Genomic DNA, 24,444 nt, shown 5'->3' on the forward strand with positions numbered 1-24,444 from the left:
ATGCCTAAAGAATACTGATTTTCCTGTGCCTGACCATTGATGCAGGGATGTTCTTCCATGAGAGGGAAGGCTGTGAGCCAAGGTGTAGCAGTTGTGTGGATTTTCTCTCTGTGCAAGGGAGGGCTGCTACATGTTCTTAAGGGGAAGCAGAGACTTCCAGCTACACTCAAGATTAGCAGCCATTTGTTTCTCAGTTTTCTGCTGAATTTAGTTCCCCGCACTTCCTTATTTCTTAGACTCCCGAATGGGGAGTGAAGAATTGGTTCAGAGTTTGTTTCTTACATACCTGTAAAGGATTCTTCACATCCTCACTCCCTCCACCCCCAGCAAAAGCACAGCACTGAAATTATTGACCCTCCACTTTCAGAGTAGCTAACCCAAGTAGCAGGGGTACAGTGAGAACACTTTACTCTGGGTTTTGCTTTTGCAGCGAACCTCCTGTTTGGAGGGAGAAGGATGATCTGTGGCTACACTGCTCAGCTAACCCCTGGCAAACTGAGAGATGTCAGGGATGTGGAAGTCAAAAGTTGTTACCTGAGTGTCATTTTGTCATTGCTGTCAGCACACTGGACAGTGCTGTTGCTTGATGCCAGCTGTACCTGGTACAGCTTTGTCAACACCTGCATCACCTACCTGGATGCTGTGAAATGGTGGCCAACATGAACAACAGAGAGGTTCTACCCAGTGCCTAGACAGACATCTTTTATTACTAAGGAAAGGAAACTAATTTTAAAACTTATTTTTTAATACAATTAAAGGAGGACCCCACTAAACAACATTATATACAAAACACCCATGGTAAACAGAGCAGCTCACTTGCTACAATGACACAGATATAAAGCTGAGAAGGTCTCACAGAAACCATTTGTGTACAATTCACTGAATACAGCATAAGGCAATAAAAAACATGATCCAGAGTATTAGTGCTTAATGAAAAATGAACCAAATAACCTGATGCTAGAAATATTTATCAGTGAAAATTTTGGATTCCTTTAGAAGGAGTTACTGGAAGTGTTACTGGAGTCTGTGGTGATGTGGAAAGTTTGGCACAGAGCAAAAGAAAAACCCTTCTCCAGGAGGCTGCACAATGACTGGTCAGGAGCAGAAGAAGAGAGCATGGGATAGTGAGAGGGAAAATGCTGGTACAACTGGCAGAGCTGTGGTGTGGCTGGCAAGGTGCAGCTGCGGTGTGGTTACAGGGAAGAACACTGCTGGAAATCAGCAAAGTTGGAAGTGAATGCCAAGAGAGGGTGGTCAGCCTGCAAGGAGCTGGTGGTTTGTGCTGGAGCAAGTATAGGCTGAAAGAACAGGAAACCTGAAAAGTGTGAGACACATCACTCATGTACCAAGTCCTGCAATAGGGTCAGGCTGCCTTTTGAAAACACCCTGATTTCTGTGCAAACAGAACACTTGTGTTCTGTTTGCAGCCAGAACACACAAGTGCAATTGCTACCTTAACCCCCAGCTTACCTCCTTTTCTCTGTCAAAAACTCCTCTGTAAGAATGTCCTGAAGTTCCCATTATACTTGCTACAATGGTAAAAAGGTGATGGCACAGCACGACTCTGCAGGAGTAGGAAGGGAGCATTGTCTTATTTTTTACTTAATCCCAGAGCTCAGTATCCTATAAACCACTTTTAATCCCCCTATTTTCTCCAGCAGTTTCTCAATATGTACCAACTGGAAAAAAAGTGAAATGGATGGACTATGTCTTTGCTGTGTCCTAGGAAGATAAGCGGCTCAAATAACAACACATCTCACAGAGAGGATGGCACTGTGCTTTCAGACTTTGGTTTGCCCTGATAACGTGGATAGAACAGCGAGGGAATAGGTACTGCTTGCAGAGCAAAAGGGAAAAATGTTCCAGTTAAACTTGGCAGAGTTGCTTAGGAAGCTTATTGGGGGTTGGGGCATTTTCCTCCTTTCCCCTCAAAATGAGAAGCCATTTTTTCCTACACAGTAGGCAAGAATGTCACCTGGATCAGATGAGTCCTGTTCAAAGTTATCATCCGGTAGAGAAATTCCTTCTAGTCCTGGGTGGGTAGAGAGAACACTGGCAGAAAGCGGCGATGTTCGGTGCAAAGTAAATATCCTCATGCTGCTGTGAGAAACTCCCAAAAATCTGCAGAGCTTTCCCTAACAAGTATCCCATGGCAGATGTACACACAGAAGCAGACCCGTGTTTATGAAGCAAGGCCCCGAGTTACATTTGATTACAGTAGATAACACGAGCTCACCACTGGCTGTCACACAAGTTCCAATGGGGCTTTACAGGTGTGGCTGGGAAGGAATTGGCCACGTGTGTGCACAGGTGGTGTGCCCTCACACAGCAGCTGAATGGAGGAGCTGTACCTCGGTGCTGGGGTTGGCAAGGCTGTCCTTTCAGGAGAGAAAGGGTACGAGAACTTGTGCCACTGCAGTAGGTAAGCAATATTAATTAGCTCTTAGGAGTGCTGTCAGTGTGTACCATTCCCTAAAAAGTCTCATAGCACTGCAAATAAGCATGAGGCACACAGAGTCACTTCCAAGGTGTCTTTTTTCATGAAAAACGTGTCCACTAGTTCCTCTTCAGGGGAGAAGGGATGTGTATCTGTAACGAGTCCAAATCCAAAGTCCTCCAGCAGGAAGATCAGATATTTGCGTGAGGCTGAATATAAAAGAAGTTTTGGCCGCTCCCACTCACGACATGGAGGCACAAACTGACAAGACTGCATGTCAGGATTTGGGGTGTCCCAAAGGGCAGCTCCGTGTTACTGAAGGGGTAGGTGGGCATGGGCTCCCTGCTAGGGCTCTGCCTGATTCTCACAGAGGCAGCATCAAAGCCAGAGGTTGCTGAAGCCTTGACCTGGTGTGCCAGTGATGACACCCTTCAGCCCCGCTGCAGGAACACGGAGGTCCTCTCGGCTGGAATCCCAACGAGGCCAGCGCACAGCTTCCGTGGCGTGGGCGGGGGTTCGCGTTCGTCCGCAGGAGGTCGTGTTTCAGCCGCGGTGAGCGGAGTTTGCTGCTGCCGCCGCCCCTCGCAGAGAGCCCAAGGGTTCATGCAGCAAGCATCCTGTACAGCCAGCAGCGGAGTCTGCAGCGCGGGATGCACAGCCTGAAGAACCTGAGGGACCCGAGGAAAAGATTTGACTGACTTTTTGTTTTTCACGCCTTAAATGTTCCCCAGTAATGCTGCGGAGCCGACCAACAGGTATCACCTGCGAGAGCCTTCCACAAGAGGGCTCCTGGTCCCTAAACTCGGAGCTGTTCTGAGCGGGCAGGGCAGCCTGGCCCACGCTCCTGCAAAAACCTTGGGAGCAGCGGGAGGATGATTAATGAACGTGCTTCCCTACTTAAGCAGCAGTAGGACATGGCTCAGTGCATCACGAGATGGCAGTCAGCCACCAAGGAAGCACAGCTTCCATCCCAGCCCACACACTGCAGCTGTCCCAGGCGCTGGAGTTGGGAAGCACCAGCCACCTACAGGAAAATCCTGACAAACTTTTATAACAAAAGAGAATGGGTTTATTCTCTAGGTGAACTCCTGCCACTCGCATCACAAAACTCCCCAAAATTCATGCTAATTCATTCTAGTATCTGTTCCAGACAGGGCCTTCCCCGGAGGAAAACATGAGTGGGTGGTCAGGTTTGGAAATGAGACAAGTGGCCTGAATGAGAGTTTCCCCTCCTTTCCAGCTCCAAACTATTAAACTTTTAGATTATACAGTGGTCAGTTTGACAAAGTCGTGACTTCCAGGTCCCCACAGCTGCTGCTCTAGGGCATTACCCTGGCAATTCTGCAGGCATTACCCTGGCAATTCTGCAGGAATTACCCTGGCAATTCTGCATGCTGTGGCGAGAGTAGGAAATGCAGTCACCTGGATAATGATGTGAATAAGAACAGTTAACTGCTAATCTTCACTTAACTGTCTTTTTGGAGGACACAGCCCTGAAAACTGTTGAGCTTTCAAACCAAAGCAAATATAATCTTTTGTAATCATAAAACCTTGGCAAGTCAGACTTCCCTAGCCCATCTTTGTAACACCCCATTATCAAAAGTAACTCCTTTTAAAATAGGAGTGCTTTCTGGGCAAGTTTGAGGACGGAAACTTTTCCTTCTCTGTTCCTCCAGCTACTGAAGGGAATGGACATATCTCACAAGTGCACTGGCGTGTCTCATCATACTGGGAAAACTGGAGTTGTTCTTTTGTTCCCCCTCCCTTACTACCATTTGATCAATCCTCAATTTCTATCATCAGTGATGTTCCTACATTGAGGCATCAGATCAGGCTCGCAGGGAATCAGCCAGAACCTCTAGGGGTAAAGCCACACGTGGCATCTGAGGTAGGGATGAGGAACTCACAAATGAGCCCAACAGGAGGGCACTAATAGACAGCCCAGTGTTTAGTTGGGAGGCCCACAAAATGAGCACAGGGGCAATGGCAGGGGATGTCACTGCAGATCCTGACAGCTGGATGACACATGGTGTTTTGAGCTAACATGGCAGAAGCATGTAATGGTATTTGAGAAACTGTTTTGCCAAGAGAAGAGTGAAGAAAACTACCTGCAAATGCTATCTGGTCATACAGATGATGTTTCAGCTGTCACTTTAGAGCTCATGGGTGCCTTTGTATATTCTTTCACAGCCTCTTCTGCTGAATCCTGGCGCTTACAACAGTGAGAACAAACTGAAAAAGAAGATCCCTTGTTAGTATATGAATATGGTCATAGTTTGATCTGAGAGAAAGCTCTGTTACAAATACATACTATCTATATAGTGTCATATGGATAAGGCTGCTCTCATTAGCACAGGGCTAGAACCTTAGCCTGGCACAAGAACAAGTTGCTACATGCTGAGATAAAGTCAGAAGGGAAATAATGATAGAAGTTACATGTCACTAATTGCACTTTACCTATTGAGTGAAAGAATGCCTGTGTTAAAACCAACAAACTCAGTGCTTTGAGAGGATCTCATATTAAGCAGATCCCCGTAATATCTCACCATCTGTGACTGAATTTTAGTAGTTCAAGTTGAATCTTGTTCAATTGTGCTAGCACAAATTATGCAATGTGAATCCTAAACTATTCTTTAATCTTGGTCACCTCTAATCTTCGTGCTTTGTGTTTTCATTCTTAAATTACTGCCAAGTAGGCTGAGCTCCTCAGAGTAGGTGGTTGTGAACCTCAACGCAGCACCTGATTGTTTTGGCCACCACAACAATCACGTATCTGAGAACTCTTCCGTTTTCTTTTGTTCTGCCTTTCTATTCTCTCCTCCCACACTTCGGCTCTTTGAAGCATGGCTTTTTGAGAAACCACTCTTAGCAACTCCTGACTCAGCTTTCCACAGCCCAGAACAACAGAGGTACTCTCAGACCTCTCAGACCTATTCTGAGCTCCCACGAGAGCTCTTGAGAGGTGACCTGGAGCAGCAGCCACAGGAAGCATCTTAGGGCAGACACTTCCCTTCCCAGACAGGTGGCCATGCACTGCAGCACTGAAATGGGACAGCTACACAAACTAGAAAGCTGGATGGAAGCTCTGGCTGCAGTTTCGTACACTTCTTACAGTTTATTTTACAGTTTCTTCCATGCCTGGTCTGGAAATTGGCTGAACCAAGTAGCACGACCTGACTCAGCAAATCTACACCCTGTGCACATTATGGAAGTGGGACTAAAAGGGAAATTCCAGTTAATTTGGCCGTGTGCCACGCTGTTTGCAGGTGATTGCATTCTACCACATGGGTATGCTTTTTACATCTGCTTTAAAAGCAACTCAGTTCCTATATAAAAGGCTATTTCAGAGTGCTCCAGGATCTTGCTAATTTAATGGTAAGGAACCTTTTAATTTCCAGCCTATAATTGTTGAGAGCCAAACCTTCCGATTCCAGTTCATTTTCTCCTATAATTAGAAGTTCATTATACATGCAGCTAACAGCACAGGCTCTGATCAACTGTGATTTTCTTGGTTTCAGCCTGCTTGTTGCTTTCCTGTTGATACAGCCCCAGGAACAGCAGGGGAGAAGAACTGGCACTGGTGTCATAAGGGCACAGAGGTGGAAAATGAGGCACACAGGTGTGACCCAGACTCACTGCCTTCCAGAAGCTTCCTTTCTTTGTGATAAAACACTAAAAGGAAATTAGCCCAGCTTGACTCAATGGTCACGCTGGATTTTGAAGAGATATGGTTGATGTGGAGAGGAAATGAAAAATAGTAGAGTACTCCACACATCTGACTTGGGAGTGAATTTGTCTAAAATGGAAATAGAGGTATCAGAAGACACAAGCAAGGCAAACTTACAGGTGGCTGTAAGTGAGCTGAGTTCTTGCTGCCCAGAAAATGACCTTTTCCAACGGGGAGTACCACAGCCAGGTGGTGTAAGTGGCCTGAACATAGAGCCCCCAGTGTGAGATTCTTGTCCCCAGATGTGGCTCCCCCAGTGACCTGACAGACATCAGCTGGGTGTTATTTATCCTCATGTGTTGTAAGGCCTGCTGTCATTTTCTAGGACTGCTCTGCAAAGCTGCTCACAGGGTGTGGATGAGGCACCTACTGCTGTTGACTTTCAATCCTACCTGCCTTCATAAATCTATTAAATGCCTGCCCACATCTTTCGGGGACTTTCTGGCAAGGTCAGCTTAGACATGATTAGGAGCAACACCTGACAGATAGGATTTTTTTGAGGATAAAAAATTACTCAGCTGTCCACTAACCCTGAGATATTTGAGGTCCCCTTTGCCATTGAAAAACTCTTGGAGACTTCTCTGGAGTTACTGAAGACTTCATAAGATGGGACCAGACACTTTACCTGTGCCATTTTTGGCCATACAAAGAATACAAATCTAAGTCTCCTGGTTGGTGCTCTCATAAAAGTAGGACATTGCTCTGCTGAAGTCTTTCCTGTGGCCCTAACACTAGGGATTTTTGTTACTTTGGCTCAGTGACTTTCTGAGGGATTAAGCAGGGTGTGGAGCGAGATCCAATTTTGAAGCCCTCAGTGCTCAGCTTGTGTCTATCATGATCACCAAGATTCTTGGCATCTTAAAGCATCTTAATACATAAAAATGAACCTTTGTGAACTTCTTCATTATCCCTGATTTTGGAAATATTTTGATCTGCTGTCAAAACTCCCTGTCACCTCTTCACTCACAAACCTGAACTCAAATGTTGCCTGCACACAAAATGTAGGAAAATCATAAGCTAGACTTAGATTTTGTGACAGTGGATGCTAAAAGGAAAAAAAAAAAAAGAAAATTAGGAAAATGAAAAGGTGATACAGAAATACCTAGTGTGACAGTAAAGTTTCTATAAATGTGTATCCTACATAGAAATTCCATCAGCACTGACAGACACCTTCTTGAAAAAGAAGCTGCACTTACCATGCCTTGGGAGGTATCTTGCTGCCAGGGTGATAGCCACAACGAAGGTGATAACGATGATAATCGAAGCAGTAATGACAGTATAAGGTGGATGTACAGGAGGAACAATGCAGTTGTTTGTTTTTTCTGAGACAGGAGAAATAAAACATAAATAAACGGCCCAACAGGATATTGGCATTTTCATGCAAAAGCAGGTACGTGAATTTCGGGGTTCTGGCCAAATTCTAACTCAGCTATTCAGCCTGAAAACGAACTTAATCAATAAACAAGCAAACAAAGCTGAATTTTCACCTAAATTTCTTCCATTCACCCACAATTGTTATGGGCTGAAATTTTTAACACATCCACAGAACGTAAAAAGCTGGGTCTTCATCCAGAACAGGACTGAGACAAGAAATATTTAAAAACACATGAGTTGTTTCAGGGAAAATAGCTAGGCTTGGTGGAAAAGTCTAAGTTCACAGCTAGAAAATTTCTGCTCTCAAAGGTACTCTGCAGTTTTCTTTGCTGTTTTCATCAGATTTATGCATATTTTTTTTGCCTTTGGATTCACAGGTGAAGGAGGATGATGCATTTAACAGTCTAGACTTTTTTCTGCATGGCAGGAACAGTGTTGTGGCAGAGTTCAGTTTTAGTGTGTCTGGAGCCCTTGGCTTTTCACCATTGGAGACGGTGGAAAATCCCATTCTACCACTGGGATTTTAGAGTAAATACTGAGCCATTCTTGTATAGGACAGGACTTGCTGCATGTCCATAGGTCTGCAGACCTATCTGCACAGATCTTCAGTTCTTCCACCATCTGCATCTGGCACAGGTAAGCATCATTCCCCTCCTAAGGCATTAATTAGCCTGATCTGCTGTTCAGTCTTCCCCTCAGGAGGGGATGCAAACCTCCAGCTCTGCAGGCATTGCCTTCTACATTTACCAGAAGCTCTGTTCTGTCTGTAACTCAGTGTTCATAAAAGGATTGTTTGGAGGGCCATTTACACCATACCAAAATGGTTTTTTGCTTGTTCTCTGTTTCTGTGTATTGAGCTATTCACAGCCTTATTCTCCCTTCATTAGGGACATTATGCTCTATATCCAGCAATAGCCAATATTCATAAAGCACTAGTTCCTGGCATTTGTTCTGAAGCTGAATGGCACCTCTACCGCAAGCCCCTTTGATTTCAGTAAGATAGATGAATAAGCTACCTTGATGAATAAGGTACAACTCCCTAGGAAAAATACTGCTTCTCTATCTTCCCTTGAAGGTGCCCTTATCTCCACAGTAAAAACATCAGGCCCAGAGACATTTCAGAATACTTTTTTGGTAACAAGATGGGGAAAAAAAATCCTTTTGGTTTTACAAATTTTCTTGCAAATCCCCTTCTACTGCAAAACATCTGGAATGTAGTGTGCTGCCTTCCCTCATGCTGTTTCCACTTGTGCCTCAAGCTTTTCAAAGCACAGACTTATCTATTATGCCATCACTTCTAAGCCATGCTTAGATGGAAGTGATGGAATTCTTTTCGTATGAGTTAACCCTATGTTACATTTGAAAGCAGAATTTTGTCTAGACCCCAGCTGACAGTTTCTTTCACTGAAGCAGGGACAAACATGCTTGTTAAATGAGGAAATTCTTTTAAAGTGCAGCCTGTGGCTTTTAGAGCAGACACATTTCTCTGGTCCCCCCATTCAAATACCAGGTCTGTGTCACACAGCAGGCAGCAGGACCATGCTGGCATGGAGTGGCACGGGATGGTGGCAGCCACAGCCTGTGGGAGCCACCAAATGTGACATTACCAGATCACAACAGGATCCAGTTCAGCTCTCAGTCCAGCTGTAGTAGAGCTGCAGGAAGACAGAGCTGCTTCTGCTTGTTAGTCACTGTTGTAACTCTCCCTTTCCTACCCTGGCTATCTTCCAGCCTCTAAAATATTTTGGTGTGTAGTTCACAAGCAGGATCATTGGGTGATCCTTGCATGAACACTTGCACAAAATCTACTGCATTCTCAGAGAGGCAACTCAGCAGATTCAACCAAATGGTTTTGTTACAAAAACATTAATAAAACATACTCAGAGGCAAACTGGTAGACTTGGAAAAGCCACTGTATTCAACGGAGCAAGTGATGTTGATGTCTTTGGTCACATTGAGCACCAGTTTTCCAGTGACATTGTATGGGCTGAGGCTGGACTCTGACACCCAGCTGGCATTCCACTCCACGGACACGTTGTTGAGGGCTCCAGAGATTTTGGGCTTGGGGAAACCCCCATGAGAAGAACATGTTATCACCATCTCAGTCGACTCGCAAGAATCAGCGGACACCTCTGCCGTTATGTTGGGCTTGCTGAAGTCAGCTGAAGCAAGAGGGATTTGGTTACCATCCTGTCAGGCCACAGCCAGGTTTGCAGCCCCCAAAACCCACGGTCAAAGCAAAGACTCCCCCACAGGGCATTCACCACAGGAAGTTTTTTCTGCCTATGGGCTAAAATACCAAGCAACCAGTCACTAGTGAAAGAAACTTGCTCAACACTGTGTGGCTGAGCAGTGGCAAGCAAGGAGAGACAGTTTTCCTTCCAGGCCCGCTCTCTGTTGAGCAATGCCATCCAGCCCAGAAAATCTCTTCAGACATCCCAGCCTGATTCCAGCATTTCCCTTTCCTGATCCCCACAATAACTTGATCCCACTTCACCAAAGGGAGCAGAAGTCTATCATAATTATTTCAGCTGGCCTGTAAAGACAGCAAGGGGATTTCTGGCTGGAAAGAAACTGGAGTATTTGTGGACAGGAAAAGAGATCTGTAGTTTTTTAAGCAGTTAACTTCTCAACCCTCACAGTTAAAAAAGGGTGCTGGCAGTACACTTCCCTTTTTTCATGCCAGTTCCCAGAAAGATCACTAAATTTGTCTCCTTGCACATATGCCCTCAGACCAGCAGGAAATGGTCAAACCTCAGGAGCTTGTCTTATTTTGTTGCCAAATCTCCTTCCAGATGAGGAATGCTCCTTCACTGACTTGTCTGGAACATTCATGTGGCTCTCTGCTGTTAAAGGTATTCAAATACATGTATATATTTATATATGTCACCAGTGTCTCTGTCTTTGGTTGAGATCAACTGCCACAAAAACACCGGTGGAAATGGAAAATGTCCATGGAACTTTTTGTGGCCTCTAAGAAAAGATTCAGATTCATTTTGAACAAAGGAACTCTGTTTCTTTAATGTAAAAAGCCTCAAAGCTCCATGATGAATTCAGCCTTTGGCTGTGGAGCTGCAGTGCAGCTAGTTGCACAGGGGTTTGGATGCAGGGCTGGGATGCTGCCATGGCCACCCTATTTCTCTTTCACTTTGGTCTTGCTAAGGGCAAGACTACGGGCTTGGTCTTGCTTTGCCCCAAAGACAGCAGGGGCTTCCTCAGGAAGGAGGAAGTCACCAGTGGTACATGGGGAGGGCCCCAGGAGGGATCTTTTCACAAGAGGAAAACATCAAGGGGAGGAGGTTGGGTTAGTGGTGGGAAAAAAATTTCTGGGGTAGCTTTAGAAAGGTAGGAAGGGAGGCTGCTGGAATGGAAGCAGTTAACACACCTTCCAGCACTCTTTCAGGCTTCCTGATGGAAGTCTATCTGCTAGAGTATGAATAAGGCTGGAAGAGCATCCTTCACCCCCACAAGCTGGCACTGGAGAGCCTCAGGTGTCAGGAGGCACCCCACCTACCTGTCACAAAGAGGATGACAGACTCTCTACACACGAGAACAGAGTTGCGCTGAACTACACACTGGTAAGAGCCATTGTCCAGGATTTCCATGGGGGAGATCCACAGGGTGAGGTTCCAGGGGTCCATCTCTGTCCGGTTCTGGTACCGCTCGTGCTGGAAGTTCTTATCTGGGTAGGCCAGCACCACATCCGTAATGTTCTTCTGCCAGTAGACCCGGTAATTGTGTAGGCTCTCTGAGCTGGGAATTTCATGACAACAAGGCAGGCTGACCTTTTCCCCCACTTTGCTTTTGACTACTTTGTTCTCCAGTGCTTGGCCTGCAGGTGGGGGACAAACAAAAAGTCAGTGAGTCAGTGGTACAGCCTTGTGCCAGGACCTGTTGCCTAAAGCAACAGAGCCCTTTTGGCTCTGATTCCTCACATCCCTCATCACCCACAGAGCTGTTTTACAGCTTCAGCTCTGCACTGAGGGGAGCCATCCTTGGGCATTGCCTTGTACATCATGCTCCACTCCTACTCAGGAGCACGACCAATCCACAAGGATTGCTGCATGGATTGCTGAAGGCAAAGGCAGGAGAGGTGCTTGCCTGAACAGAAATCTTGCTGCCCCTTTTAAAAACAGGGATAGAAACACACATGCACAAACTTCTGTCTCCTCTGCTCTCCCTTTTCAGAGCCTGGTGTTTGGAAAATCCACGTAACTCTCCACTGGGTTCTCTGCATGCCTAACAGCACCACGGTGAACTATTTGTTCAGGGGGGCTGGGGGATTTTTGGTAGTTGTTTTTTTTTTTTTGTCAAATTAAAAAACCCAAAACTTCCAAGATCCCAGAAACTAGAATCAATCATACAATGATACACAAAGGTTGCAGCCACACTGTTATCAGTCTTCCCGCATTAGCAACTGAACAATTTTGCCTAGTCTAGCTAGAATGAATTTATCTTTGTGAAAGCTCATGGGATGACTTGGAACCAGCACAGATGTTCCCCAGCTCCTGGCCAGTGACTGTGCTGGTGCCATATCTGGAGTACAGCCATGTGCTGACAACCCTTGCAGGGTGAAATTAGGTACAACTCTGTGAGCAGTAATTCCCCTACTAAGCACCCCGCTCTCATGATCCGCCTTGCTTTCCCACTCCTTCCTCTTTCCAGTGGGTAGAGGTTCACAGGCCTGACATCCGAGGGAGCAGCGCGGCAAAGAGTTCCTGCTGCTGCTGAAAGGTGACCCAGCATGGACACACGGCCCTGTGCTGCACCACAGGGCAGATGGCTGGGCTTTCACATGAGTCAGTGCAAGCCTGGGGATGATGTGCATCATCATCATCATCGTAACCCGCCTTTGTTAGTCCAGAAGATCAGGTTGCTTTCTGTCCTGCTGCCTTAGTACTCATCTCCAGTGGTGGAAGTGGGATATCAAACTGTTACACTCCACTGACTGAGAGCAGAAAAACAAGGAAATAGCTTTCTTCAGGACAGAAAATATTCAGATTCCCTCTTCTTTCCCTGCAGAACACCCCTCAGTAAACATACCTGAGAGAGGAAGCTGGAAAGTCCTGACAGGCTGTGTGTCACTGATGGGGACAGCGCAGCATCGCCCATCAGTGTAGGGGAGGGCCCACGTGCAAAGCCTCCGCCTGAAGTGTGAGATGAGCACTGCACAAAGCTGAGCCTCAGACCTGCCACCACCCCAGCAAAGTCAGGCTGATGCTGGCTCACTCTTGCTAGTCCTAGCCTAACTGCAGCCACGCTGCCCAGAGGCAGAGCAGCACTCCGGCTGGACCAGGATGCTGCACATTCACATTCAGCCGGTGCCCAAGGCAGCCACAAGCTGCTTCCCTGCCAGGCCTCATTTGCTTAGCAGCGAGTCACAGACCCTGGGGTGACTCACAGACCCTGGGGCCACTGTCACAGCAAGACCCCTGTGGCACAGCCCGGTGACTTGCTGACAATCCTACAGCTGCCAGTGCTGGAGGGAGACAAGCAGATGCTCAGCCAGTGCCTCCCCACAGCTGGATCTTGGGGCTGCCTGCTGGAGTAAAGCCCAGACACAAAGCCTGGGACAGAACATTTAACAGAGATGTAGATGTGGCACTTAGGGACATGGTTTGTTGATGGACTTGGCAAGGCTGAGTTAAAGATTGGGCTCAAAGATCTTAAAGGTCTTTTCCAACCTAAATGATTCTGTGATTCTGTGAAATAAATTTCACTCCCCTCCCCTGTTTCACTTGCATACGTGACATTAAATCTGTAGGAAACACACCAAAATACTGTGGAGGTTCTGGCGACACTGCGGAATGTTTTAATATTAGTTGAATAAAATAGAATACGTAATTAATCTAGCAACTTCTTATTTAACTGGTTTCCCTCTACTCAGCCACTCCACTGGTCTTCCAAAGGGAAAGTTTCATTATTTTCCCCCCACTACCTGTACTTTCCCTTCTAAAGCATTGCAGATCCTGAGCAACCAAGCTGGGGCAGGCCAGGAGCTGCTCAGCAGACTGACTGACCTCTGTCAGCCATCAACTGGTAGCAAAATGAGAGAAAAACAAATTCTTCCACACAGGACAAAGTCTCCTTTGTCTTGCCAACCTTTGCAGCCTGAAATTCAGGATTTCTTGACATCAGCATTTAAATTGCTACTACTACACCTACCTTGCAGGAAGAGTTCTTGCCCTTTCAGGAATGCCCTTTCAGCAATGCCCTTTCAGGAATGCACATATATTTTTCACATTCACAACATCCTCTGGCAATGACTTGTGCAGTTTGATTACATGCTGTGTGAGAAAGTATTTCCTTCTGTTCACCTTAAAAGCAACCCACTTCAGGCTGTGATTGTTGAAGTTGCTTCTCCTGCACCTCTGTGTGTGTGTTTGTTTTTATCTTTGGCCACATCTTCACTTGTTCTCACGGTGCAGCTCCTACTATTATTGGAGAGACTCGAAAGAGCAGCCAGTCAAAACATCCAGTCAAACTTTGGGATTGATAAAGATAATTTTCTATTTCCTTTTGCAGCAATAGGGGAAGAGTAAGTGTACAGTAAATGTCAGGGTGACATCACATCATGAGTTCTATGAGGTTCTCCCTACCCTGCCCCTCAGAGTCTCCTTTGCAACCAAAAGGAGAACAAAAACTTTCTCGGGAGTACATGTGCAGGGGCTGGAAACTCCTGCTGATGTCATTACTACCCTTAAAAGGCTCTGCACCCTTGAAACTGCAACCTGAATGCTGCTAGCCTAAAGGAACCAAAGTCCATGAAGAGTCATTCAGCCCTACAAAAGTCCCCTTTCACTTTAGAGGTGAACTGCAAAGCAAAAATGAAAATCCAGTTTTGTGCCGTTTCTGTGCTTAACTCTGCAGCCATGCTGTGGGAAAGGTATTCACCATGGAAATACTTTTTAATGACTTTTCTAAAAAAAGATCCCTCTGAAGCCCAGCCGCTTTCTTGCTGTGCACATATCACTCCATCATTGGAGGCCGGTGGCATGTGGCAATGCTGAACTGATGGAAGGACTGACTTTCTCTTCCCAGGGCAGAAAAGCTTGCTTTATTCAAAGCACACCTGTGCTGTAGATGCTCCATACAGCAGGGCTAACTGGAACAGAAAGGAGTATAGAGGAGAATTGTTCCTGCTTGTCCTGCTCCGAGAGTCAGGAGCGCTGTTGAGCCGTACCCTTATTTTCTGCACTCTTCGCCCAAGCCGTGACTCAGAGAGCTTTGTTATCCTGACCACACAGGCAGTCAGACATCAGAAGTCTTGCAGAGACATTTGACTGTAAAAGACAGCTAAAGACCTAGCAATGCTCTGGAGAAGCAGCCTCAGACTGTTGGAAACCTCCAGATAAGTCCTGGTGAACAGAAGCTTCAAAGCAATTCTCTTCCCCCACCCTGCATTCCCCATTTCTCTGTCCGTCTGCGCCTTGCTTTGCTTTTTTTCCTTCCGGTTCCCTATTTATTTTTGCAACAGCAGCTGGTATTTCTACTCGTAAATTAACGGCATCACTGACTTTGCCTAGGACCATGCACCTGGGATTCCCACTCTGCAGGTAATTCTGCAGCTGAAATCCCTAATTTTCTGTGAACAGCACATTCACCCCAAACTTGCATGATTTATCTTTGTGGGCAATGCAGTATTTTACAGGGACTTCCAAGCAAAACAAATAACGAGTAAAAAAATCAAGACATTTTGAAAAGCTGAATCTTTACAGGACTAGACACTCCCCCTTGATCTTGTCTTTATCCCAGGTGATTTTACCAATGAGGAATGAGATTCTCCCCAGGCTTTTCACAGAGCCAAAAGCCAACAAATGTCCTGTGCTACACGTGAAATGCTTTGTGTTTAAATCAGTGACTCCTGTGAATACACTGATGACAGAAAGACCCTGCTAGATGGCCAGATAACCTCTATGTGGAGACACTGGCTCAGAAGTGCATAAAAACGGTGCCTTCCTCTGTGTTTCACTTAAAAGACCCTGTGCACTAAGAAAGATGGATGAAACAGAGAAAAGTGGGTTCTCTAAGGCCCTGCTGCCTGTTCTCTTTAAGGAGTCTGTGACTGCTGATTAACCCAGGCACGAGTGCCTGACGAGCCTCTGAGGTTCCTTCTTCACAGACTCCACTGCAGCAAGTTCAGGCATGCAAAGAGGACATGGCAGACCTGAAAAGGAGTGACCCTTTAACCTTGCACAACCCCAAGCCCAACCTCTTATCACAAACCACGGGCCTGCTGCTGCTCTGGGCTGCTTTGGTGAAACAAAGCAGCTGCAAATCCAGATGCTTTGCTCAGGTCAAGTTCCCTTACTCATCCCAAACGTGGTTAGAGAGGGGAGCAGAAAAAGAAAGCATCCCAAATAAAACCAGCGATGGACTTTGTTTACAGTGATCCCCCTCAGTTCCCCGTACCCTCTCACACTACTCAAGTGTGCCTGCAGCAGTTAAGTGACAGGATTAATCCTAGTGCATGAAGATGGCATGGCAGCTCTGAGGTAGGGAAATGGTCTGAACAGGTTTTTCTAAAAGTAGATCCCTGCTTGCTTCTGTGCTGTAACCTCGGGGTACCCCATACATGGTTTTATGCACTTCCCATCTTTATGCTGCATTCCTTCTAAACAAAAGAGTAACCCTGGTTTGCCCAGCTCTATACTGTTGATTTGGCAATTATTATAACACTCCCAGGGTGTTTTGGTGTCCCCACTCCATCAGCAACCTCCATTTCATTGTAATGCTGTTTTATTTTGTGTGTGTTTGCACATCTTCACCTTTAGTGAAGAAATTCTTGGAGCCATGAAGTGGCTGTGAAAACCAGAGGGTGATGTGCAATTAGCATCTGAGAAGACAAAATGGAATCTGAAATACTTTGGCAGAGGGGCTCGATGCAGCAGCGCTGGGGCTGCTCCAGCCAGCTGACAGCTCTTGCTGCAGCTCAGGTTTCAATACTTGTGGAGATAAAAATCTCCTGCTTTCTGAGTCAGCCTGGGACAAGCCCGATGCCCGGGTATGTCCAGTCTGCTGTGTTTGTTACCTGAGTAAAATCGCGACTCTGCACAAATCACTGGCAATTTTCTCATCTTGGCACCAGGCAGGAGGTCTGATCCAAGCACGGAGCTGGATATGGAGCCAGAGTTACTTGGAGATGGGGACTAGATCATGTCTTAGATCTTTCCCCCCGCTGCAGAGTGCAGGAGAGGATGGAGAGCTCACTTTGTCCCCTGCTAACCAGCAGGGACACACAGCCCTGGGGACAGAAGGACGTCTTTGACTTGGAGAAACGAACAAAAAAAGAGACTTCTGAACCTTCTCGCTTTCTCCATTCCCAGCCCATGTGACCCTGCTAGAATAAAAAAGGGCTGGGAGGGCCCCTAAAACTGGATGTCCTCAGAAAATTTGCATATTTTAGTTCCTTTAGAGATCAAATTCCTACATCTTGCTCAGCATTCTTTTAATTTCCCAGTTTGGGAGCAGAAACTAGATGTGGCATTTGTGTAAGAGGGGCTGGTGGGGGAGATTTGCCACAAAGACAGACAAAAATAAATTTGTTAATTTTTTCCCCTGCAGTCTCTGTCTCTTGCTGACAGGATCACTTTGTACTTCCTCTATATTTATCTCCCAGCTGAAGATGTTCTCAGATAATTTTCCTAATTCCTGCAGTACCACTGCCATGCATGCTACTGTCCTCACAGCAGTTTCTGAAATTGAGGTCCTCCCCACTGCTTAAGGCTGTAGTTTTCTTCAGTGCTTACTAAATCTCTGTCTCACATGCTCCCTAAGCAGCCAGCCCTCCCTTGAAACTGATAGAAGGTGAAAGTAGCCAGTAAATAAGAAAATCAAGTATGATACCTCTCACATAAGCCACTTCAAAGTCGAAAAATTACAAATTTAAATTTTTTTTTCCTGCTGAAGTCCTTGCCCACAGCCATAGCAACACTAACCAGTGCAGCTAACAAGGCTGCAGGCCTGCCAGCCATCATCTTGTTAGAAAAACTGGTCTGGGCTCAGCGCTCAGGCTCTGGCTCACGGGTGATGCTCTGCAGACAGCCCCGGCAGTCATCCCGCAGCGGGAGGAGAGATTACACAGCCCGAGATAAGAGCACGGCAGGGAGAATGATCCTTAACCGGAGAACCCTCGGGAAAGCAGAGCAGAGCAGCCCAGAGGGGTCTGCAAGCTCCAGAAGCTGCAGAGGGAGTGGAAGGAGAGGCTTGGGCAGGTGGTGCTGCAGGCACTGAGGGCAGGGCAAGGCTCTCTCGGCTTTTAGGAACCGGTGTCGGACAGGGAGCTCTGCTCTCTCTGAAGTGCTCCCACAGGGACCAAATCCCTGCCTGCAGGGCGTTTAGAACGACACCAGAGGGTACCTGCTAAGGAGAGAGCAGCAGTGTGCAGAGACTTCCTTCAGCTGCCTTTTCTAACAATTTTTATGTGATTGATAGCAACTGGAGCTCACCAAAAGGTGGATGTCCTTTTAGCTCAGGGTAGGTAGAAATGCCACCACTAGCCATCAATCAGCACTTTCTTTTCAGTCAGGGAGTCCCCTGGGACCAATGGTATTTTAAAAGCATAACAGTGAAAAAGCAGAAGCAAAGTCTGTGGCATTTCCGAGTTGGGAAAGATTTACACACTCTCAAATGAACTCCTGAGACTCCCAATGGTCATGCCCATCCAAAGGGGACAGAACAGCCTCAATTAAACATAAAAGTTCATCTATTTTAAAACTAAACTGACCTCCTTCTGCCAAGTGAACAGACTTCACTGCATCCAGCACACCTGCCTTGCCACCCTATAGAAGACACCACATCCACATGAGCACAGCACTTATACTGGGAAACACATGGTTAAAAGGAAGGAGAAGCCTTCAGCCTGGAGAAGAGAAGGTTCCAGTGAGACCTTAGAGCAGCCTCCCTAGAGAATGCTTTAAAGGACCCTTAAGGAAGACTGGAGAGGGACTTTTCACAAGGGCATGTAGCAATAGGACAAGGGAGAATGGCCTCAAGGTGAAGGAGGGAAGGTTTAGAGCAGATATTGAAAGAAAGGATTTATTGTGGTGGGAGTGAGGTGCTGGCTCAGGTTGCCCAGGGGAGTTGTGGATGTCACAGCCCTGAAGGTGTTCAAGGCCAGTTTGGGTAAGACTCTGAGCCACTTGGTCTAGTGGAAGTGTCCATGGAAGGGAGGTTAAAACAAAGTAAGCTTTAAGATCCTTTCCAAAACAAAACTCTGCAATTCTGTGAGGATTTCTCTGAACATGAAAGTTCTCCCCCAGACGGGCATGACCTCGGGATGCAGCCAGACAAAAAATTCATAATGATCTCATGCCTTCCCCATGCAAGCAGAGGGGATCTGGTTCCCCTTTCCCTTCCAATCCCACATGTTTCCCCGTGCAGGGCTCTCCAGAGTCTGGTTCAATATACCAATCTTAAAAAAAAAAGAAAAAAAAGGAAACTTTCTGCTAAGCTGGAAGGTGAAGTGGATAATCCAGGGATCAGACATGTGCAAGGAAGAGGAGGATCACAAAGCCAGAGAGGAGCAGGATTGCATCTCTTAGTGGTAATGACTTGTTTGTACCCCTCAGCTGTGACTCCTGTCTGCATCTGTCCCCCTCCAGGGTGCACAGCATAGATGTAAAAGCAAACTGGCTCTGGAAAAAACTAACTCACAAGAGAGGCAGCGGGATAGCATCAGTCATTTATATGAGATTAATTACCCCCATTAAACCACACTTGGAACTCGGAATCAAGGCAGTGATGAGCAGGAAAGGTGCATGGCTGTAAGGGTGGCATCTTCTGCTGGTAATCTACCACAATTAATAAAAGTGTCCACCCCAAACTTTGCATGTTTAAATGCAGGTCCAACATGCACACGGCAAAAAGGATACAAATGTCTCAGTGATCCAAGAAATGCAAAAAAGCTGTTGCAGTCAGAGCAACATGAGGTCACTGGATCTATCTGGGTTCATTCCGATCTAACTGGAAAAAGGAAATTATGTGGGTGAAAGGAACATTTGACCCATAGCCTTACAAACTTGGCATTTAACTCTAGCTCTAACTTAACTTTTAACTCTATTTTGTGTCAAAAATGTGGCTTATATAAGTTTAATCTTCTGTGTTGGTTTTTTTTTTTTCTAAAGAATTCTTTAATTTAAGAAGCACTCAACAGAAAATAAAATAGTCTCTATAAGCAGAAAACAGTAGGCTTTAGCTGGGTTTCTGTTTCTCCAGACAAGTTCTTACAGCAGGTTTCACTCTGGATAGACTGACAAACAGAAAAAGGAGTTCCTTAGATCCGCTGCCCTTGGTTTCAAAATACTTTTTTCCCACATGTCTGGAACAGGAGACAGAAACTCATCCGAAAAAAGAAATTAAAACAACAGCTGAAGGCATGAAGAGGAATAAGTCAGAAACTCAATTTGCATCCACTGATCAAGTGGGCAAATCCGGTACGTAAAGAAAAATTTCTACCATCTCCACCGTGAAATCTGCCCCAGCACAACCCATACCAGAGCTGGCACAGAAATCAGACATCAAGCATCTAAAGCTCATTGATAGACACTTCAATATTTAGGGGTGGCCACAAAACAGGGAATTTTTCTCAGCCCTCACTGTCCCTTTCTGAAACGCAGCTCCACTCCGAGCTCTTTACTGGGAGTAACACCAGGGAAGGGGATTCCCGGAATGAGTTACTTGTGAGCCACTGCTTGCTGACAGAAGCAGATATTCCCCCTCCCTTCCCAACCCTCCAGTCACTTAGAAAAGCTGTAGGGAATTTTCTTCAAAACTTCTCAAAAAATTTCACCCCTGGGAAGAAACCAAGAGCTAAGTGGTCCCCAGCTGGAAGAAAAGACTCCAGGGAAGTTTAAAAATACTCCACGGGCATAAAGTTGGGTTTGCTGGGTCCCTGAAGTCAGTGCCTATGCTTTGTTTGCATACGGGGCAGGGAAAGGTCATACTGAGGGACTCCAAGTTATATTTTTCTAGGATAACAAACTGGGACTGAGAATGTCCTACAATTTGTAGGTAGGTGTGAAGGTGCAATGGCAGGACAAAACCAAGCCCATGGGGACACCAGCAGTGCACTCAGATCATAAATAAAAACGTTTGTGCTGTTAACCAAAGCTGTTCTGCCACTGTGTGCTGAGACAAGGGGGTGTTGTTCATGGACATCAGTGTCTCCAGCAGCAGATGACATCCCAGAAGCAGCTCTGAATTACATTGGCATTTCAGGTGAATGTCAGAGTAACAAAATTCAATTCAAAGGAAAATAAATTGATCTACACAGCTTGCACATACATGAAATTACTATGAAAGACAACCTTCAAATCAGCCTTCAACCTTTCCTATGAAACATAACCTTCAAATCTCTTTTAATTATGCCTCCCATTAACGTCTTCCACTGCTACAACGTGAAAATTCAGCCTGGCATTCTCTCTGTTACTATTTCATCCACATGGGCTTTACAGAGGGTACTTGTTTCCACCCTAGGATGCTACCTGACCTTTTGTAGTGCTACATCAGGGAGGTACACATCAGGACACCTGGGCCAAATCAACAACACGGGCTCTGGGAGCCAGCCCTGGTGGTCATGAGCAGTCCCATGTGGGTCAGTCCTGTAAACGTGGTGACTCACTCAGCATTGCATGGTAAGTCACTGCCAGGGTGATGGCAGACACCACAACAAGGTCAGAACTTGGTCCTTGTGATCCCTGTGGGCAACCTTGAGAAGGCATCACCCACAAGCACCAGTAAAGCTTTTAAATCCCAGTCCTTTGTGGGTCCTGCACCAGTATTTTCTGGGAGCACTGATGTAGGAATGCTGATCTTCAGAGAGAAAGGGCTCATAGTGTGTGTGAGTACATAAAGAGAGAAAAATAAGTGCATCAGCTGTCCTGCTGTTATCAGTTTGCCAAGCACCTGCTCCTGAGGCACCAGGACTTGCACTGACTTGTTGCTTGAGAAGCATCTAAAAATTGTGCCCCAAAAGTAAAACTAGAGGAACATTTAGTTTTCTTATCAAACTCCTGTTTCTAGTAGTGGATATTAGCATGCATCAAACTATACATCTAACTATACATCCTTCAGCCAAGGAACCAGAATTGTTTTCAGAGAAATTACATGACTGGCAAATTACCATATTATCGTAATTACATTATTAACATATCACAAGCTCTTAAAGATCTGAGACAGAAACAGTTCTGCTCATGACAGATTGTCTGCCTGATGCAAATACAAGCAAAATATATTTGTGCTTGACAGATGCGTTGCAAGCACAGAGGTAGGGGAAGGAGTGAGGGGAAGACAGAAGAGCAGAGATCCCAGAGAGACACTTGAGGTCATTGCTTTCTTTAAAAGTGAGCTCTGCAATTCACTCCCTGCTAAATTCTCCAAGTTTTATCTTAAAATTTTGAGACTGAAACTCAAAATGAAATCGGGAATCAAATACCTCCCAGTTTCACAATAACAGCCTGAAAAGCTCCTAATTTTGCAGTGCTCGATTTTTAACGAACGCCTTAGTTCAGCCCAGCTTTGCTCTAGAGTATTGTTAGCTGCAATGAAACATGAAAATGCCAATAAGCACAACTTATTTTGCATCCACAACAAACTCCAGCTCAGAAGTGAATTTCGTGTGGTTTCCAGGCTTAACATTTCACACATCTGAAAAGACTCATCCCAACCCTGTTGAGAGGAGGCGAGATTTGTGTGAGCTTTGTGACAAGTCCTCAGAAAAGGACAGGGGACAGCCCAGGCAGGACTTCAATGGGGTTGTTGGAGAAAGAACTCCGCTGTGTGCTGAGCTGCCCAGGAGGTGCAGAGCACTCCGAGCTGCCGCCTTTGCCAATCTTTTCCACCACACACCCACTTTTAACCCAAAAAGCTGCAGGAGCCACTGAAACCGAAGCCCAAAGGGCTTTGCCATGTGCTCCCCACAGACATCAGCTGACCAAAATCCCCCTTATTTCTCTCACCCTGGCGGGGATGGGAGATCACCGCTCCTCTCTGGGAGCCAGCAGCTTGGTGCAGTGGGAAGCTGAGAGCTGAGGGCTCCTCTGTCAAGTGCCAGCTATCCAAACCCTGGGCTGGGCCCTGGCAGAAGGCACCAGGAGTGTCCTGAGGGCCACCATCGATGCCCTGCTGGCTCCCAGCCCCTTCCCACACCCCCATCCCGGCTCCCGCTTACCTATCCCAAGGCAGAGCAGCACGAAGAGCCCCAGGCGCGGCCTCAGCGCCAGCGCCGGTGGGCAGGCGGGCAGCCACATCATCTTCCTGCAGCTCCTGGGCTGGGAGGAGAGGGGAGAAAGGTTAGGGGGACGGAGCCTGAGGAGCCACAGCACCCTCCGCCGTGTCCCTGTCCTTCCCGGCCGCCTGCCGCGCTCCGTGCCCGGTACCTGGCGTTTCCCCGGAGCAGCGCCGAGGCCGGCCCGAGGCACGGAGGCTGAGGGGCTCAGTGCCGGGCCATGGGGCCCGGCCGCTGCCACAGCCCGCGGAAACACTCCCCGGCAGGCTGCGGGGGGAAGTCGCGGCGCCGGGAGGCCGCTCAGCCTCATAAGCCGCCTCACACCGCCCACGGCTTCCTCGCGGGGCGTGTGCCAGGATGCGGCCCCGCCGCCCCCACGGGCACGGGGCTGCCTTCATCTTCATCCCGCGGGGATGCTCTGGCGCTCCTCCAGCCAGGAGGGTGCCAGGCAGAAGGGCCCTGCCTGGGAATGTCAGTGTCGGGCAGTGCTGGGGGCTTTGGAGGTGAAAATGCAGCTAAGTGAAACCCTGATGCTGCTTTGGGAATAGCTGTATAAAACAATGGTTGAAATTAAACACAATGCCTGTGCCACCATTTCAGGCTCAGCAGGATGTAATCCATCAGGAAATGGATTTTCCAAAGAAAATTTAAGAAGGATTGCTTAGGCTGCATGTGATGGATGTCATGGCTGAGCCCCTGGAGAGGGAGAAGGATGGTTGTGGTGTCACCAGAGAGCATCCACCAGCCCTGTGGAAGTGGAGGGAGCACTTGCCTCCCCAGCGTCGTGTCCTGCCTTCCCCAGAAGGTGCCCACTGTTCACCCAAGGCTACAAGGGGAGAGGCATGGACAATCCTTGTAGGCAATCCCTCTTTGGAGCCTGGAAGGGCAGAGACATCACCAACCCAAGCCAGTCCAGAGCAAATCCCTGGCAGAAAAAAACCCAAAAAACAAAAAACCACTTACTAAATAAGAGCCCAAGGGAGTAAATGCACACTAAGTGATGTAAATTTGTACAGATACTGCACACCCTCCTGCAAAATAAAATAAGCCCTGGTATAGTGTAAGCAGTTACAGTGTAAGGGGTTTTATTTAGCTATTATAATCACAACAAGCCCAACAAGCAACCGCACACTAATGAAAACTGGGTATTCTTCAAGGAGAAAAAAAGGGCAAATACAAATCAAGAGTAAAATAACTTATTTAAATGCAGACTTCTGGTTTGCTGGTTTAAATTATTTTGATTTAAATGAAATGCATCCTTTTTATCAGAAATGATTTGCTGCTACATTGCTCCAGTTTTTTTTTCAGTACAGGTTCCTTAAATTAGATAGATTAGATGGACTGGGTTGAATTACAAATCAGAATTTTATTTTGACATAATTAAAATGATGGTACTCCTTAGAGAAATCAAATACAGGTTATAACATTTCTGTAGAGAGAAAATCATTGTATATGAAATGGATGAGAGGAGTCTGTTATTGAGTCAGACTGGCACTTTCTCCACTGCAGTGCTTTGAGTGTCTGTGTTTTGTATTTTGGGCTATGATCTAAATCCTGTACATTTGTACTCCGTCCATGCATTTTCCATCAGCATGGCTTGCACATGCAGATGACAGCAGCACCATGTGTTTACGTAGAAGTGTTTCCATGGTGCTCAGAGGAGAAGAAAGTATCATTAAT

At 46.5% G+C, this 24,444-nt stretch overlaps 1 protein-coding gene across 1 annotated transcript; it reads right to left on the bottom strand.

The window, feature by feature from the left end:
• Positions 1-675: 675 nt before the first annotated feature.
• CD80 (CD80 molecule) lies at positions 676-23,114 on the bottom strand. The gene is made up of 7 exons (XM_012570026.5): positions 22,916-23,114; positions 22,708-22,807; positions 11,053-11,370; positions 9,419-9,700; positions 7,361-7,486; positions 4,546-4,669; positions 676-3,105 (listed from the first exon to the last, which is right to left on the bottom strand). Exons 1-6 carry the CDS (start codon positions 23,072-23,074, stop codon positions 4,563-4,565), a joined length of 1,092 nt encoding a protein of 363 aa, XP_012425480.5. The 5' UTR covers positions 23,075-23,114; the 3' UTR covers positions 676-3,105; positions 4,546-4,562.
• Positions 23,115-24,444: the final 1,330 nt, after the last annotated feature.

Source organism: Taeniopygia guttata, chromosome 1, assembly GCF_048771995.1.
Source record: "Taeniopygia guttata chromosome 1, bTaeGut7.mat, whole genome shotgun sequence".
NCBI lineage: Eukaryota > Metazoa > Chordata > Aves > Passeriformes > Estrildidae > Taeniopygia > Taeniopygia guttata.

What these genes read in the sequence shown, in the direction of transcription:
- CD80 (XM_012570026.5), bottom strand. Translation starts at nt 23,074, where the DNA reads ATGAGGCTGAGCGGCCTCCCGGCGCCGCGACTTCCCCCCGCAGCCTGC. An exon ending in GCTGCTCTGCCTTGGGATAG is followed by an intron (nt 11,371 to 22,707) that starts GTAAGCGGGAGC and finishes CCCCACCTGCAG; the next exon opens with GCCAAGCACTGGAGAACAAA. An exon ending in GTCTACCAGTTTGCCTCTGA is followed by an intron (nt 7,487 to 9,418) that starts GTATGTTTTATT and finishes CTCCTGTCTCAG; the next exon opens with AAAAAACAAACAACTGCATT.